The 18,923-nt window shown below is 42.0% G+C and overlaps 1 protein-coding gene across 1 annotated transcript in view; it reads left to right on the plus strand.

Moving 5' to 3' along the window:
• The first annotated feature begins 1,228 nt into the window (after positions 1-1,228).
• HTR2A (5-hydroxytryptamine receptor 2A) overlaps positions 1,229-18,923 on the plus strand; it is a 64,356-nt gene continuing 46,661 nt past the window's right edge. The window contains exons 1-3 of the mRNA XM_033176917.1: positions 1,229-1,631; positions 2,064-2,807; positions 5,700-5,900. Of these exons, the coding sequence (XP_033032808.1) occupies positions 2,396-2,807; positions 5,700-5,900 (613 nt within the window). The 5' untranslated portion in view covers positions 1,229-1,631; positions 2,064-2,395. The remainder of the gene's footprint in view (positions 1,632-2,063; positions 2,808-5,699; positions 5,901-18,923) is intronic.

Below are 18,923 nucleotides of genomic sequence, written 5' to 3' on the forward strand. Positions count from 1 at the left end.
TAGATGATGCCAGGTTCTACTGTTTATGAATTACAGAGCTAGGATTCAAAACCAAGGAACTCTAAGGTCTGTGTTCTCCGCTGCCTGCTCGCCAGTGTGCACATTTGACATGGAGGGGTAGGAGGGTGGCAGGCAGGGCAGTGAGGGGGACACTAAGGCACCCACCCAGGAAATGGATGGCCCAGGTCTCGACCACAGGGTACGAGCTGCAGGCTGCAGGAGAGGACACGTGAGAAATATGCATACGGAGGTAGCACTGGAGACTAAGCGGGATCTGGCAGCCAGAATGAAGAGTTATAGATAACAGCAGCTGTCTGAAGAGGTGGTGATTCCATCACGCAAGTGAATGGGTAGGAACAAGCACTGAGAGCAGGGCAGGGGGATGGAGAGTGAGGGAAGATGCTGAGGTTGAGGTCTCATAGGCTACCATGGAAGGAGCCAATGGGCAGCTGGAGATTTAGGTCTGGAACTGAGGGAAATAATCAGCTATGAAGGTACAGACTTGGCCACAAACATATTGAAGCCATGAGAGTGGCTGAATTTGTCTAGGGAGAACGTGAAGAACGGAAGGTGATGGAACTCTAGAAAACCCCAACTATTGAGGAAAATATTTTCATGCCTGCAAAAATAGAGAGATCGAACTACTTCCTTGAGAAACCTACTTGGGAAAGGGCTTTCTTTACAAGTACGGCAAGCTGTCATTACTGGTGGGGGAAAAAGTTGGTACTGCAAAACCAACTTATTTCCTACCACATGTGAGGTTTTGAATAACATCTGGGTGGCATACTTCTGCTGAAGAAAATAAGCCATTTCAATGGCATATCTATTCAATAAAAATAGTGCTAATAGTTTATCAGAGTTATTACCACAGATATGCCTGGCCACCCTGAGCCCATGTGGCCAACGTCAGTAATTCCACTCTGGACACAAACACTGTTGGCTTTGGATGGACGTGCTGGACGCTCACAGCACTCCCAGAACGTACTGTTTTTCAGCCTTATTTACGTTCTCCCTTCACCCTTCAGCCTAAAAAATTACCACAGTGCCACTTACCCACTTTAATGGGAATCTGCACGAAAGGCCATTTCTCCAGTTTCTCTCTCTCAAAAGCAAAGGAAAACTTCCCAATATTAATATGTAGCAAAAAGAGGGAGAAGAGAAAGCCTGCTTGGTCCGCCCTCCCGGCTGTTGCTACCTTGCAGCTTATGACATACACATAGAGGGAGGTCTGATGAAGTGAACGAGGCAGCCAGAGAGCTACTCCATTCCCGTGGAAACCAGGAGTCCCTTGGTGCAGACAGCTCTTCCTACTTTCCCATGTAGTTCTTTTGTGTGACTTTGAGGGGCTCGTGAATGATTTCTAAATGTGTGCCTGCTGAGGCGAGCCGCACAGCGAGGGAGGAACCCAGCCGAGCCGTGCCAGAGGAAGCCAACAGGATCCTAGCAGTGCGGGAGCTGGCTCGGCTCTTGCATGCAGTTTTTGAAGTCAGCAAAACAGAAACCAAATTACTATCATATTATGCTGGTGGAAGATCAAGAAGAGGGGACTCGACACCAGTTTAATTACAGTGAGAGATACACTTGTTATTCTGTGACTTGCCGCATCTCATGTGTGGACCCTGAAGACAAATGTAAGTTCTCGTGCCGCTATATTTTATTGCTATGTAATTTTCTTTCTGGTTTGAAATCATGCTTGGCCAACATGTAATCATTTCAATGAGAATTTCTAGTGAGCAAAGTTGTCTGCTAATTTTTACTTAAGACTTTGTTTTCCTTTTATTAGCTAAGCAACATTGTGGGAGCTGAAATTCCTGACAGCAGCTGTGGCAATTCAGCCTAAGAATGGCTGAGAACCGTAACCCAAAGTACATCCAATTACTATGGGATTAACACTGGATGTATTTTTAATTGACTTCCTTAATGTAGAATGTGTACATCCCTGCTGTTTCTGATTGCATGCTATTTTAATAATACTGTGGCTAAACTAGTACTATCGGCATAACCAACAAAATGAGATATAAACAAGAGTCCCAGTAGTTATAAAACTTTTCTTCTTTGTCCAGGACATTTATCTCCCCGAACGCTCAAAAAAACCTGCAACCTTTATGCTAAAAGTTCATTCTGCTTTTTTGTCCTCACTTTGCCGAGAAAATAATAAAACCAAACAGTGGACTCTCCTAAAATTATGAATGAAGAAAACTTAAGAGCCACCACAGTTCGGTTCTTTATCATTGTAACAATTGTAATAATGGAAGACAAAAATCCAGCCCCGAGAGACCAGCATGTACACCAGTCTCAGTGTTACAGAGCATGGGGACATCAAGGTGAATGGTGAGCAGAGGCTATAACGTGTTAGTCCTTCCACACCTCATCTGCTACAAGTTCTGGCTTAGACATGGATATTCTTTGTGAAGAAAATACTTCTTTGAGCTCAACTACGAACTCCTTAATGCAATTAAATGATGACACCAGGCTCTACAGTAATGACTTTAACTCCGGAGAAGCTAACACTTCTGATGCATTTAACTGGACAGTCGACTCTGAAAATCGAACCAACCTTTCCTGTGAAGGGTGCTTCTCGCCATCGTGTCTCTCCTTACTTCATCTCCAGGAAAAAAACTGGTCTGCTTTATTGACAGCTGTAGTGATTATTCTAACCATTGCTGGAAACATACTCGTCATCATGGCAGTGTCCCTAGAGAAAAAGCTGCAGAATGCCACCAACTATTTCCTGATGTCACTTGCCATAGCTGATATGCTGCTGGGTTTCCTTGTCATGCCCGTGTCCATGTTAACCATCCTGTATGGTGAGTGGCATTACTTTCCCAGCTGTACTCGCACTGGTAATAAAGAGCATGTGCATGCCATCAGCAGATGAGATGGGGCTCAGGGGGCAAACAAATTATAAATAGAAGGCTTTATTTATAGACTAGGGTCTACTATGTTACTTATATTTTACTCTTAAAATGGGATTTCACATAAAAATCAGACAGTCGATGACCTGTGATCATTGGAGAGTTTTGTGCTTTAAAACATGTACATCCTGTGTAAAAATGATCATTGGAAAGTTTTGTGCTTTAAAACATGTACATTTAATGTAGACATTTTTATAAATTACCCCAATACAGTCATAAACCAGTAACTTACCCGTCATTCTGAATCTACTTGATTTTTGCTCCTTTATATTCCCAACCAATATTCCAGCCTTCAGGACAGAACAGTCTCATCTTTGTCACACAGTTTTCAGCGCTTCTAATGGAGTGATAAAGCCTTCCCAATTACCTTGGAACATTTGCAGGGAGGACATTAGTGGTGCAGTAGGTTTTATGTTAAAATATGCAGAGTCTCCATTAGAATAAATGAATTACTCCAGTTTTAATTGTTCCCTGCCCAGAGAAGCTAATTTGGAAATGTGCCTTGAATTATATCCTCAACTCTTTAAAACTGCATATGCATAAACTCCTCCAGTCTGGTTTGGAGGAGGGTGGGAAACAAATGGGAAGGGATTAATCTTGCTTTCTTCTCAACAGAGTTTGAAACAGTCAAACCTCTCAGCAAGGGACCAGAATGTGATATTCTTTCCAAATTATGAGTAATACAGCCAGATACCTCCTTAAAAGAGAGAGAGACTATTGTGACTGCTGACACAGGCACGAGCAGCAGTCACCCAGAGCTTAGAGACAGGTTATAATAGCTATCTTTAAGGGGAAATTTTCTGGCCAAGTCTTAGGGGCTAAGATTTAAAAACAATCAACCCAGCCCTGGAGAATGTGAAGAAGGAAGGCGGTACACAAGGGCGAGCAGGCGCCAGTTTGCACAAAGCTAGTAAAGCTCATTGCAAGTCCAGCCTTCGCTTGACCATTTAAATGCCACACCAGAATGATTTCATTCAATTTGCCTGTCCTTTCCCCGGCATCCTGGGGAAGATTCTCCCTTCCCAAACCCCCTCCCCTAGGGGTCAAACTCCAGTGGGGGTAGGAGGAGTGACAGAGCAGGAACCAAAACAGCGGCTGGAGGGTGGGGTGACCCCAGGCGTCACCCGCTTGAGGAGCAAGGGCGCCCCCTGGCGGCCGCCGCTCCGAGCGCAGCCCGTTCCCTCCGGAGCCCCGCCCCTCCCTGAGCTGCTCCTCCCGCCTCCCCGAGTCCACGGGGCGTGGGGCATGAGGCTTCTCCCACAAGGAAATGCCCCCTCCTTATCCCGCATCGGAAACACGGACTGAGGCCTGGGCTGCCTCCTTGCCAAGAAAACCCCTCCGAGGGCCAACTGTTCCGAACAGAGAGAATGTGGTTTCCCCCATCAGGCGCTGCAAAGGAAAAGGCTTTCATTTCAGCTCAAGCTCTTCGCAAATAATACAAGTGAATGGATGTAAATTAGGCTTGTACCTACGCTCTTTAGTTGTCTAAGTATCTCCTGTGGCACTTTGGTAGAGAGTGTATGTTTGCGTTGGAGTTTGTTCAGCTTTGTGGGTCTGTAATAAGAAAAGTGGACTTTTAAATTTTCTTTCTCACATGCGGGCAGATCTAACTCCGCTGCTTATACTGTGATCAAAACTAATTAAAGTTTATATAACTGCTTGATCCACCTCCAAAACACAAAACCAGGACACTTTGTTTATGTCCATAAGGCACACTCTAACCTTCCTCATATAGCAGGTGATCTGCAGTGTGTCTTACATTGGAATTGTCTGGGGAGCTTGGAAAAGGCTTTGCAAACGCTTGGACATTTGATGTCCACCTCAGCCCACCCTCCAAAGATGATTTAATTGGGCTGGATTTGGCACAGGCATCAGGACCTTCTCTAAAGCTCTCCAGCTGATTCTGATGTGCAGCCAGGATTGAGAGCCACCACCCTAAAGCAGCTGTTCACAAAGCGTGGTCCCTGGACCAGCATTATCCGCATCACCCTGGAGCTTGCTAATTCAAATGCAAATTCTACAGCTTGCTCCAGACTAACTGCATCAGGACCTCCGGAGGGAGGTCCAGCAGTAAGAGGCGTGGCAGAGTCTGAGGCTCACTCAAGTTTGAGAAATGCTTCCCTAAAACAAAGTTCAGAGCAAGGACACCTTCCTTTATTTTTCTTCACCCTTGCCTTCAGCTCTCCCTACACATATCCTAAATTTGAGTTTGGCACCCAAAGCATTATTAGATCATTATTTTTCATTTTTACAGATAGACATATTCACAATCTGAATTTATAATCATTTAGTCATTCGCACCATTGCAATTTATTGCCATCACTGTATGGGACCGGATGGTTATAATAATGACTAAGAGGTGAGATTAACCTCAGGGAAATACAATCCAGAGAATCTTGACTAAATCCTGACAGTACAGTGTGAGAGGTGCTCCAGAAGAGGAGCCAAAACACAACTTTTGACATAAGCCATTAAGAAAAGTTTTGCCAGGTGTAAGGGGGAAGAAAGAGAACCCCCAAAGAGAGACAATCCGAGTTTCCATGCCACACTCACATAACTCCAGACGCTAGAAATTTTCAAACCCTGCATTCATCAGCCAGTGCTAGCTTATCATAGTTAAGTATAGTTGCCAGTGGGCTTCGTTTTTCAAATACTAAAAATATATTGTGTTGTCCTTTGCCATCACCTGTGCCCGTCCCAGAGCTGGAAATTGTCATAGGGTAGGGATCCGCATGCTCCAGGAGGCACAAGGTTGCTCACTGACACCAACCTGCTGCCTCGTAGGGTACCGGTGGCCTCTGCCTAGCAAGCTTTGTGCGGTCTGGATTTACCTAGACGTGCTCTTCTCCACGGCCTCCATCATGCACCTCTGCGCCATCTCGCTGGACCGCTACGTCGCCATCCAGAATCCCATCCACCACAGCCGCTTCAACTCCAGAACTAAGGCATTTCTGAAAATCATTGCTGTTTGGACCATATCAGTAGGTAAGTAGGAACATATTTCAGAGTCTCATTTGAAATGACAGTTCGTGCTTTCTGAAAAGACTTGTTCCATTTTGTTGTACTGAAACCTGACATCCTCAATCTACTGTTTTGGGTGGTACAAGATACGTTACAACATCGTAATTATCAGATTCGCTTCAGGAAAGAAAAATCTGTTTATGTCACTGGCTGACAACATCAATTTGTATTGCTTTGCACAGGCAAGACTGACTATAAACAGTAGAGCCAAAAAAAATCAGAAATAACTGTGCTGTTTTCCCTATTTCTTACTTTCAAGTCCACGACTCCAATTATTGGGTTTCCCAAAGACCTCAGCTTTCATAATCACTGGACTGATGGTCAACGTAAAGATACAGACCAGGCCGGGGGCAGTGGCTCAAGCCTGTAATCCCAGCACTTTGGGAGGCCGAGACGGGCGGATCACGAGGTCAGGAGATCGAGACCATCCTGGCTAACACAGTGAAACCCCCGTCTCTACTAAAAATACAAAAAAAAACTAGCTGGGCGAGGTGGCGGGCGCCTGTAGTCCCAGCTACTCGGGAGGCTGAGGCAGGAGAATGGCGTAAACCCGGGAGGCGGAGCTTGCAGTGAGCTGAGATCTGGCCACTGCACTCCAGTCCGGGCGACAGAGCAAGACTCCACCTCAAAAAAAAAAAAAGATACAGACCACTTTGCTAGAGAACATAAAGCCTCTGGGCTCTAGAGAAAGGTCCCACGTGCTGAAGCTTGGAGGGAAAAGGTGGGCCAGAGGGAAGTGCCAGGATTTGCTTTGGGGCAAGGCTGCTTCTCAGTCTGCCCCAGTGTCCTTAATGACCTTCCTCCTTTTATGATACCACACACCAAAGGATTTCAACCCGCTTCTGTTAGGTTGATCACATACATTCATCTGTTGCCAGTATTGATCTTCTGTCATACACCTAACAGTCAGAAAAGCCAAGGGAATGGAAGCTAAGGGGGCAGGTCTCAGGCAGTGAAGTGAATTGTACCTGTCAACCTCGGCAGCTTGGTTGGTAACCGAAGATTCTCTGACATTCATTTTAAAATCCAAAAGCCTGCCAGGCAGGAGTGTTACACCTGCTTTTGGCCACGCTGGTGCCGGCATCTGCTAATATGAGAGACTATGAGATTCCACCGCTTGAAATCAAGGGCTTGAGTGAGCTTATCCACAGCATTAGATAATAGCACCAATAATAAGAGCCAACACAATAATACAGTAGCTTGTATTTTTTTAGTTCCCATTGTTTACTTTGCTGCTAGCAATGGGAACTATTATGCAATTGGAAGAGTAGGTAGCTCCATCTTATAGAAGAGGAAAAACTGGGATTCAAAAAGCAAAACGAGCCGTGCAAAGCCCCACAGCCAGTAAGCAGCACAATGAGGATTCTATTGAAGTCTGATGGGAACATCTGATGGAAACACTAACGAATCACACTTGTGTCACTTTCAAATGTTTAAAAAGTCTTACCTACATTCTGTTTTAAATTTCCCATTACAGTTTGAGATAGAAGATTCTAGGGTGCTTATTTGATAAATGAGGGAACCAGAGTACAGAGGTATTGTGGCTTGTTGGGTCATATCTCCAACTTGCAGCAAGACTAGGACTCTAAACTTCCGGCACCAAGCCCTATTCTTTCTGTACCGTCCTTAGGAAACAGTTTTTGCTCCTAGAAAATGCTTGTAGTTTCTGGGACTGTGCAAGTTGAACTCATTCTACTAGGAGCAAGAAAGTGAAGGGCCAGTAACCACTCATTCCCAGTTACACATAAAATACTCCTGGGGAACATTCTGATTTAATGGCCTAGGGTGAGGCCAGGTGATTCTAAGGAGCAGTCAGAGTTGAAGACCACTGAGACAGGTTTTCAGGGTGGTCAGTGTGATAAGTAGGAGAATCAAGAATATAATGGAAAGGGAGCAAATGAAGCTATTTATTTTTACCCTGATACACTGTCCATAGTCTTACCCCAATATACTGTGCCACCGGTGAGACAAATGCTGAGAAGGTCAAGCATCTTTTCCTCAGCCACACTGACTCCCCCATCTCATTCAAGCTTCATGGTAACAACAATAGTAAGGTAACAGTTTCTGAGCACTGAGTACAGACCCAGTAGTATACAAAGCCCCTTAAAGAAAATCAGCTGCAGAGAACTCAGTTGCACAGGATGATATCGCTTATAATCAGGAGTCAATATGGGTCAATCGGAGTCCAAATCCCATGCTCCTTCCGCTGCCCAAAAGATAGCCAGCAAGAGCCAGAAGCAGACTATCACCACAGGAGGCAGGCAGGCTGGAATGGCTATGGTGGTGCTGGGCAGGGATCATTCATCCATCCATTTGGCCAGTCTTTTTGAGATGGAGTTTCACTCTTGTTGCCCGGGCTGGAGTGCAATGGCACTATCTCGGCTCACCACGACCTCCGCCTCTGAGGTTCAAGCGATTCTCCTGCCTCAGCCCCCTGAGTAGCTGGGATTACATGCATGTGCCACCACACCCAGCTAATTTTGCATTTTTAGTAGAGATGAAGTTTCTCCATGTTGGCCAGGCTAGTCTCGAACACCTGACCTCAGGTGATCCACCCACCTTAGCCTCCCAAAGTGCTGGGATTACTGTGCCCACATTTGGCCAGTGTTGTAATGTGCATCTGTTATGTGCTTGGCACCGCATAGACTAAGATGAAGAAGATATGCATTCAAAGATCTTTCACAGTAAGGTAGGCAAAGACAATTGATTCTTTTATCATTAAATGTCCCACTTTATATCTAGTGATGCTTCTTGACTTAATATCTATTTGATCTTAGTATAATTTTCTTTTTATTATCATTTTTGGATATATCTTATTTCATCCTATTACTTTCAAACCTTTTGTGACTTTAAAGTGTTAACCTATAAGCAGCATATAAAGTTTTATTTTTAACCCAATCTTTGTCTTTTAGTTGGAGTATTTAGTCCTTTTACATATAATGTTAACTCATATTTGGGTTTAAATCTGTTATCTTACAATTTGCTTTCTATTTTCCTTTTTGTTCTATATTCTAGTTTCTTTTCATTCTTACCTTCTTTTGGACTAATCAAGAATTGTCAATCCATCATTCCCCTTTATGAGCTTTTATCCATTGTTTTAAATTACTTTAATGATTACAACATTCCTTATTGACCTTAGAGTCTAAAACAAATTATTACTTGTAACACTTCTTGGTTAGTGCAAAAACTTTAGAACCTTTTAACTCCATCTATCCCTGTTGTCTTTTGGGTTTTTCCCTGTTTACTAAATGTCTTTTTTTTTAAACCCATAAGACATCATTATAGCCATTCTATTCAGTATTTCTCACATATTAACCCCTGTTGCTGTTTATTGTTTTCTTCACTTTCATGATTTTGCCTGGGTTCCTCATTCCTGAAGAATTTTCTCTAGAATATCATGTAGTTTTTTTCTGTTTTTCTTATCCTAGGCATCTTTATTTTGCTTTCATTTCGAACACATTTTCGCTCAGTATAGAATTCTAGGTTGACAGTCATCTATTTTCCAGCACTTCATAGGTGGCAAATCCAACATTTCAGGCTTGTATTTTTTGTTTATAAGAACCCAGCTGTCAGTCTTATTGTTATTCCTTCAGAACCATCACCTTGTGCCATGCCCTGCTGCTTCAGAATATTCAGTCTCTATTTTACCAGCTTTACTATGATGTACTTAATTGTGAATTAGTTTTTGTTTTTATCCTGCACGGTATATGTATTGATTCTTAAACTTGTGACTTTGGTCACTTTGAGAAAACTCTTGGCCATCACCTTTTCAAATATTGCTTCTGCCCCATTCTCTCTCTTCCTCATGTCTGGGACTCCAATTTCATGTATGCTAAACCTTTTACCCAAGTTCCTTATAACTCGAACACTTGTACTTTTATTTTTTTTTTATTTTTTTATTTTTTTGCTTTTTTCTTCAACTTTTAAGTTCAGGGGTACATGTGCAGGATGTGCACGTTTGTTACATAGGTAAACATGTGCCATGGTGGTTTGCTGCACAGATCATCCCATTACCCAGGTATTAAGCCCAGCCTCCATTAGCTATTCTTCCTGATGCTGACCTTCCCACCTCCGCTCCCCCCACAACTGGCCCCAGTGTGTGTTGATCCCCGCCATGTGTCCATGTGTTCTCATCATTCAGCTCCCACATATGAGTGAAAACATGCAGTGTTAAACACTTCCACATTTTCTACATTTTTCTTATTTCTTTAGATAGCTTTACTGACTTTTCTTCTTTTGTTTCTAGTCCTCTCATCAGCTACTTCTAATCTGCTTAAGACCCATCTCGTTTTCTTAATTTTAATTCCTACACTTATAGTTCTAGATTTTTTCATTTAATCCTTTATAGATTCCAGGTTTTTAGAATAATTCTTCATGTTTTCATCTATTTTCTTAAATATTAATCACAAGTATCTGGATATCTGTTTTCTGGGTTGTGGGATAACCTAGGGACTTCTCTTTTCTGAGTTGTAGGTTTTATTTCTTCATTCTGTCTGTTGGTATGTCTGGTAATTTTTTTTAAATTGAGTACTGTGTATGCCTGGTAATTCTTTTTAATTGAATACTGGACACTGGAATAAAACGTTTGGATGTTTTGTTGATGCTGTCTTTCTCAGAGTGGAGTCTTTTAGCATTAGCAGCAGTTAAAGTAAGCACAGGTCCCCTTAATCCAATAAGGGATTGAGTTTATTTAAGGGACGGTTCTTATAAAAACCAGTCTATTTCCAGTTTGCCTTTACACCTAGGATGTATTTTTTCGTGATCCCAGATGAAAGCCTGACGTGTTCTCCATTTTGAGGAGCCCTGAACTTCAAGTTTTATATCCTCAACATCGTAAAACTACTGCTAACTCTCTTTAGCTATTCGGTCTCTCAATCTGTTCGATCAACAAACTGGCAATTGTCTCAGTAGAAAGGTAGCTCATAGTGTTATCTTGCTTTCTTGCTCTTCCCTTCATTCCACAATCTTAACTTCTTAACATCCTGGCTACCTTGGTACCCTCTCACCAACTGCTTTTTATCTCCCTGATCCCAAGGACAGGTTTGGGACCTCGAATTCTGCTTTATGTGGTACTAATATTACTCTACCTTTTTTGTTTGACTCTCCCGAAGCTATTTTCTCATCTTTTCATTTTTAATATGTTTTTTGTAGCTTTGCTTTATGTGCATTTTCACAAGTAACATATGGACAGATTTATTTTTAACAAAATCCGTTAGTCTTTGCCTTTTTAATACTGAAATTTGACCTGCCCACATTTGTGACAATCAACACCATTTTAGCCCTTCCATCTTATATTCATATTTTAATAGCTCATTTTTTAAATGAACTATTTCATTCACTGACTTGCACAATGTCTCCATTTCCTTCTCCATCCCAGTCAGTTTGAATTGTTATGGGCCTCTTCCATTGCTCTCATGATTACAGTCCCATTGCAAATCATCACATTATTTCTATTAATATATCTAAAGTAAATAATCTCATTAAGTTATTTCCTCATTACCCTGAGTCCCAAGTCACAGGTTTTCCAATAATTTCTAAATAACCTAGTGGCAGAGTAGATCTTTTAAAGCAAGTCAAAAAATGCAGAAGCCGTAAAGAAAAATATATACATAAACAGTTATATAAGTTTGATGTGGCTAAAATCAGTGTAAGCAAAGTATTTCAATGTATATGATCGGCAGACCAAGGGTTAATAACCTTAAGATACAAATAGCAACAGATTGAAAAAGAGGAAAAGGAAACAATCTAACAACGAGAGAATAAGCAAACTAAAATTTCAGACAGTTCACAGAAACATAACATGAAATGGACAATAAAACTTATTAAACATGTTGAGCCTCTTTAACAGTCATGGCACGGTGGCTCAAGCCTGTAATCCCAGCACTTTGGGAGGCCGAGACGGGTGGATCACGAGGTCAGGAGATCGAGACCATCCTGGTCTACACGGTGAAACCCCGTCTCTACTAAAAAAAAATACAAAAAACTAGCCGGGCGAGTTGGCGGGCGCCTGTAGTCCCAGCTACTCGGGAGGCTGAGGCAGGAGAATGGCGTAAACCCGGGAGGCGGAGCTTGCAGTGAGCCGAGATCGCGCCACTGCACTCCAGCCTGGGCCACAGAGCGAGACTCCGTCTCAAAAAAAAAAAAAAAAAAAAAAAACAGTCATGGCAATATAATCTAAAACAACGCAGTAACATCTTTCACTCATCCAGTTGGCAAAATGAAATTAGTGAAAACAGCCAGCGCTGCCCTGAATATGGTACCACATGCGCTCTCTCAAAACCCTGCTTGTGGAAATGTGAATTATTTGTTCTTGGACTATCTAGCAAAAGCTATTCAAACTTGACCTACCAATTCCACTTGAGAGAATCTATTTTATAGAAAAACAAGAGTACATGTAATGATCTTTAATGCAGCAATTTCTTCAGAATGGAAGAAATGGAAAGGTTGCATTATGTTGAGATACATCACTTTTCTCTAAGTTGCAGAATATTTTGAAGATCTTAAAAATACTGAGACTACAGTTGTTTCCATTTATCCACAGTTTCCCTTTCCATGGTTTTGTTTACCCAGTTAACCACACTCTGAAAGTGTTAAATGGAAAATTCAAGAAATAGACAATTTGAAAGTTTTAAATTGCCCTCCATACCAAGTAGAGGGATAAACTCTCCCACCATCCTGCCTCGTATTACCCAGAATGTGAATGATCCCTTTGTCCAGCATATCCACACTGCAGATGCTATCCACCTGTGAGTCACTTGGTAGCCATCTCAGTTATCAGACCAACTGCCATGGCATCATAGTGCTTGCGGTCATCTTTATTTTACTCAATCATTTACTAATACTTTCATTCTTACTGCTGCTAAGCTCTTACTGTGCCTTATTTATAAATTAACCTTTATCATAGGTATGCATGTACAGGAAAAAAGTCTATATAAAGTTTAGTATCCTTGGTTTTGGGCATCTACTGGGGGTCTTGGAATGTATGGCCCTCAGATAAGGGGGACTACTGTATTTAATATTTAAGTGAAGGAATGTTCATGATGTTAAATGCAAGCAGCAAGTTTTGGGGTGGTATGCATGGTGTGAGCTCATTCTGGTAAACTAATAATAATATAGTGATAATATGTGGGGATATAGATATATGTATACATACACACACAAATACACACACAAGTGTTGAGAATCTGTCAAAAGACTTCACACTTATCAAGATGATTAAATTAGAAAGAATGGTAGGATTGTCATCTTTTTCCTTATGCATTTCTATATAGTTTTGTGTTTTGTTTTGTTTTGTTTTTCTTAAGACAGAGTCTTGGTCTGTCGCCCAGGATGGAGTGCAGTGGTGCGACCTCGGTTCACTGCAAGCTCTGCCTTCTGGGTTCACTCCATTCTCCTGACTCAGCTTCCTGAGTAGCTGGGACTACAGATGCCCACCACCATGCCCAGCTAATTTTTTTTTCTTTTTTAGTAGAGACGAGGTTTCACCGTGTTAGCCAGGATGGTCTCAATCTCCTGACTTTGTGATTCACCTGCGTTGGCCTCCCAAAGTGCTGAGATTACAGGCCTGAGCCACTGCAACTGACCTGTCACAAATATTTTTATTCCAAAGTGTTTCAGATGATCCAGAATGCAGCTGTTATACCTGCATCACGGGTCAAAGACAGCTTCTTGGATGAAGCAGCCTACTTTCAAAGTTAGCAAGGATCTGACACATTTTCACCGTGGTAACCACATCATAGATTAGTCAAGTTTTCCTGCACTCAGTACTCCTGAAATGTACTGCTGCTTTTCCCTTGCTCACCATTATCGGTGTGGTCACTTCACTGCCTGCCAAAGATTCCATCTAATTCTGAGGAAAAGGAACATAATCGCAAATCAATTGTGTTTTCTGTGTGGGAGCTTCTGAGTAAAGCAGCAATGACAGGAGATTGAAGCATTGGATTAAGAATAATCCTGGGGGGTGGGGAGGGAGGGATCCTGCTGTTCTCTATGGGTTTCATTTTCCCTTCATAAACCTACCTCCCATGATCAGCAGTAACTGTGACTTCACCGCAACCTATAAAACGAGCACATCCTTTCCTCAGGATGGTTTCCTTTCTCATAATGGACGCTTCATGATGTATCCTTTTTCCATATGCCAATGCCATGAGAAGAGAAAATAGAAGCTACTTTATTTCCTGTCTTTAGCAAAGATGTATCTCAGAAAAGGTGAAAATGACTATTTTCACATTGTCATATTCTGACAGGCAACCAAAGATACCACTTTAAATTCCTTTTCCAGACATTATTTCATTTCAGAAATACATTTGCAGTTTATGGGGTAATTTTGAAGTACTGTCGGTCTAAATAGATTTTTTTCCCTCAAGGATAAACATGACCATGTCTTTTCTGCATTATTACTTTTGTAATGGGAGGAAAGGCAAGCTGTGTTACATTTATTTGGGGCCATTCCCCGCAAGCTGTGACACCTTACATAGAATCTTAACCTGAAGGCTGAGGTCACCGGACCTAACCTCTTGCCTTCGTGCAGCTCAAATCCTACCTTCCTAGACAGTGCAGATGTTTCAGGAATCTTTGAAGGACAGTGAAAATAAGCTCTCATTGTAGTTGTGTGCTGATTTAGTATATGGAGGTTTTAGCATCGTTTCAAGTTTATTCATGTTTAGCATCGTTTCATGTTATGTTTATGTTTTGTTTTCTATGATTGGCTGTCCATGGTTTTTACTGTAGGACTTAGGGAATATAAGCAAAATGTCTGGAGCCACACTATCTGGATGTGAATCCTGGCTCTGTTCCTCATAAGCTGTGTGACCTTGGGCAAGTTACTTCACCTGTGTCTCGGATTCCTGGTGATAAAATGGTGATGGTAACAGTACCCGTATTATGGTCTGTTTGCATGATGGATCTCTCTTGGATTCTATTTCATATGCTAATGCCATGTGAGAAAACATAATAGATGCTGATTTATTTTGTCTTTGTGAGGTTATTTTAAAGACTAAGTAAACGTAATGCTTGTCATGTAAGTGTTAAGTTTTCAATATAATTTGAACTCTTGTCTATAAAGTTCTTGGCTTTTTCCTAATTGGTTAATTAGGGGATTAAGCTCTTTGTGTTATCACAGCTTTCTAGTATATTCCCAGTTTGTCACTTGTCACTTGACATTACTTGTTTTTTTTCAACATGGATTTATGGAGTCTCATTTATAAATGTTCCTTTCTCTTATAGCTTCTGAATTTTGAATCATTACTACAAAAGCGTAGTAATGAAACCAGACTACAAAGTTAAATGTTTTCTCCCATTACTTTTATGGTTTTGTTTTATAAATGTAAGTCTTTGAACCATTTAGAAATTAACCTGTGATCTAATTTTATCTTTTTCTGCATGGCCACCTGCTGTCTCCACGTCATTTGTTTCCCCATTGATTTCATATACCACCTTTGTCATCTACTGCATTCCGTGTGTATTTAGGTATGTTTATTGACTTTTACTGATCTACTCATTCACCAGAGTATACTTTTAATTAAGGATTTTTTTTATTGTCTGATTTAGTACTGTCTCATTTTTTTAAACTTCCCTGATCATTTTCAGTTGCTTATAGGTTTCAAAACTCAGCCTCTCATTTCCCAAAAACTACTATACTTGGAATTGCATGTAACTTTATATATCTACTTTCTAGACCTTTTGGCTGGCGTACTTTTTGCACTTTTTTTTGGTCTTTTATTTCTTTTTTATGAGCAACCTCAAGTTCTATATGGAATGAAGTGAATGTATATAAGCAAATGTAACTACATAAAATCTAAGCACTTAGGTTGAAAAAATAGCATGCTCATTTAGGTCCAAGAGGAATGACAACGAAATATATTTTCCCATGATGCCATATCTTCTGGGAAAAAAAATTCTTGAAAAAATTAATCAACTGAGGAAACCAGACTCAAAACCAGATGGTGTTCTGTCAGCCTTTACACTGGAGGACATTCCCAGCCCCACGGCCTGAAACAAACGATCTGAAGAATCCACTTGAGATTGTCTCTCCTGGGACCCTCCAGGTTTATGTCCAACTCCTTTACATGGAGATTAGTCAGAGACTATTCAGGCAACCAGGACAGAAAGGGCTTTGGGTTACCTGTCCTCGCTTCTACTGCTGGGAGATCATGTTGTAAGTTAGCATCTACCAGAATACAAACGGAAACTTGAATTCGTCCAAGTCTCCTTTGGTTTCTCTGTCTTCTCACTTTCTCTCCTGGGGGGAAGAAGTGAAATTGCCTCCATTTGTTGTACTTTTATTTTTGCCCCTGCCATGCTTCATTACCCTCCCCAGAGGTCCAGGGAGAGATCCAGGCACTGCCCCAGCCTGCAGCTGAGTGGCTTGGCATTCAGGAACAGAGATGTTCACAGCCATGTTGAGAGAAAGTGCTGCTGTCTCTAGAGTATGGCAGTGCTGGAGAGCTGTCAAGTATCCAGTGACCATCTATGCCTGTCTCTACCCTGAAACCAAGGATCTGCAGGTCCACCACTTGGTCCACCCCTTCTCTTGTCCCTGAGTGCAGTGACCCTTCCCCTCCTCTGCCCACAAATGCAGGAGAATTTAGGGACATCTCCTTGCCTGGCCAGTTGTCTCATACTTAGAAGTACAATATGGTAAAATATCACAAAAACCTCTGCTCTTGAAAGACATGTCCTTGGCTGTCCTTCAGGACATTAGCCCATGAGTAAGAAGTCATTTAATGACCCAGGCAGCTGAAAGCCTGCCAGAGTGGCAGCTGACTTCTCTCTGCATGGTAGACTTCAACTACAGCTTTGGGAAAACATGCTCAAAAAAACAGCACTTAGCACAGCACAGACACTCCATAGCCACCGGAAACTAGTGTGAATAATTAAGAAACGATCAGGTCATAAGAAAGAAGCGCTTTTTTTTTTTTTTTTTTGAGATGAAGTCTCACTCTGTCACCCAGGCTGGAGTGCAGTGGTGCCATCTTGGCTCACTGCAACCTCCGCCTCCCAGGATCAAGTGATTCTCCTGCCTCAGCCTCCCGAGTAGCTGGGATTACAGGCACCCGCCACCACACCCAGCTAATTTTTGTGTTTTTATTGGAGATGGGATTTCACCATGTTGGTCAGGCTAGTCTCAATCTTCTGACCTCAGGTGATCCGCCTATCTCGGCCTCCCAAAGTGCAGGGATTATAGGTGTGAGCCACCATGCCCGGCCAGAAGTGCTTTATTCTTTGTTAGTCTGTTGATTTGGCCTGGCTTATGGACTATGAATTTCTTTATTCATTTGCTAAATATTCTTTCTAAGAGGAAGAGAAGGGACAGGGGATTTGTGTTGCTTCTGGCTATTTAAAGCAGAGGAACAACATCTGCATGCTGCCCCTTCATGCCCACTCCCTGCCCTTGGGCTGCGTCAGGAGGCTGTATGCTCTTGAGGCTTCCACTCTCTCCAGATCAGTCTTTCCTGGGCTAAAAGATAGGAATCCTCACCATGCGAGGAGCTAAGGTGGATCCTCTGATCAGTTTATTATCACCAGCATCCTCTGTGTCCTGGTATCCTACTCCTTCATTGGCCTAACCAAATCCCAACCAGGATGGCTCTGACAAACCAGCCTTTACTGTTGCTATACTCAAGTAACTCAGACCTGCTGGAGAAAATTCCACTCCATGAATTGGGCACACACCTATCTGTGGTTTTCAACCTCAGCTAGAATCTCTTCTTCATTGCTATCAGTCCTGAATTTGTTCTTGGATTTTTTTTCTTTTTGATATAGGGTCTTACCTGTCACCTAGGCTGGAATGCAGGGGTGTGATCATGGTTTCCTGCAGCCTCAGTCTCCCATGCTCGTGAGATACTCCCATCTCAGCCTTCCGAGTAGCTGGGAATATAGGTGCACATCACCACATCTGGCTAATGTTTGTATTTATTGTAGAGATGGGCTTTCAATGTGTTGCCCAGGCTGATCTTGAACTCCTGGGCTCAAGCAACCTTCCCACCTCAGTCTCTCAAAGTGCTGGGATTACAGGCATGAGCCACTGTGCCAGGTAGTCAATTTTTTTAGATTTTTCTACGTAGATCCTTTTTATAGCCTTTGATTGCCACTGTCTAAGGCAGATAATCATTTCCCATTCTTCCCCAAGAAAAGACCATCATGCACAATTGTTTTTTTCTACTCCCATCATCCAATTGTACACCTGATCTTCTGTACTTCCTGTCTCTACCTCCTGTCCTTCCCGAGAATTTGATTTCTCTCCATCTCTCTTCAACTTGTGTTAATTTCCTCAAGATTTTGCCCTTGCTTTTTCCATTTTGTCACCTCTCATTCATATCTTAAAGCAACATTGTCTGCAGCCTCCTTCCCTTTTATTGTTCTTGTCAAGATCACCAAGGCCTTCTGCATTTCCAGTTGAATCCAAAAGACTATTTCAATAATGTATTCAGGTAATACACAAATACATTCTCAACATGAAAGAATCAAACAGCTCAGGACTATAGAGAATAAAAGTGAAGTTATCCTTCATCCCTCTCTGCCTCTCTGGATCAGCACCCACAGCTCTTGCATTAACCTTGAACTATGCTGTTCCTCCCCAGCGCAGAGCATAGGCAGGAGAGGAGCACTGCCAAGCAAAGCTGCCTCAGATTTCAGCCCTTGGAGAATGCCCCTCAATTCCCATCCCTGTGTATATCCTTTGATCCTGCATTTCATGCCGATTCCTCAAAACCCTGCTGACATTTACTGCAGTTTCTTATATTTATTTTTGTCCTTTCTTCAAGTTCTGTTTCCCTCTAAACCAGATCCCATCTGCTCTCCTCCAGAAATTCTGCCATCATTTAAAAAATACTAATAAAATGACATTTTCTTTTTGGGAATTCTGTTTTTATTCTTTTGTATCATTAAACAGAATTTTAGGGGTGAGGTAGTATAAACCTGTGCTCAGATACTATCTTGGTCTACAAAAACAGAATCGTATGTGTATACTACACATATATGCACACA

This window comes from Trachypithecus francoisi, unplaced genomic scaffold, assembly GCF_009764315.1.
Source record: "Trachypithecus francoisi isolate TF-2019V2 unplaced genomic scaffold, Tfra_2.0 Lachesis_group18, whole genome shotgun sequence".
Lineage (NCBI taxonomy): Eukaryota > Metazoa > Chordata > Mammalia > Primates > Cercopithecidae > Trachypithecus > Trachypithecus francoisi.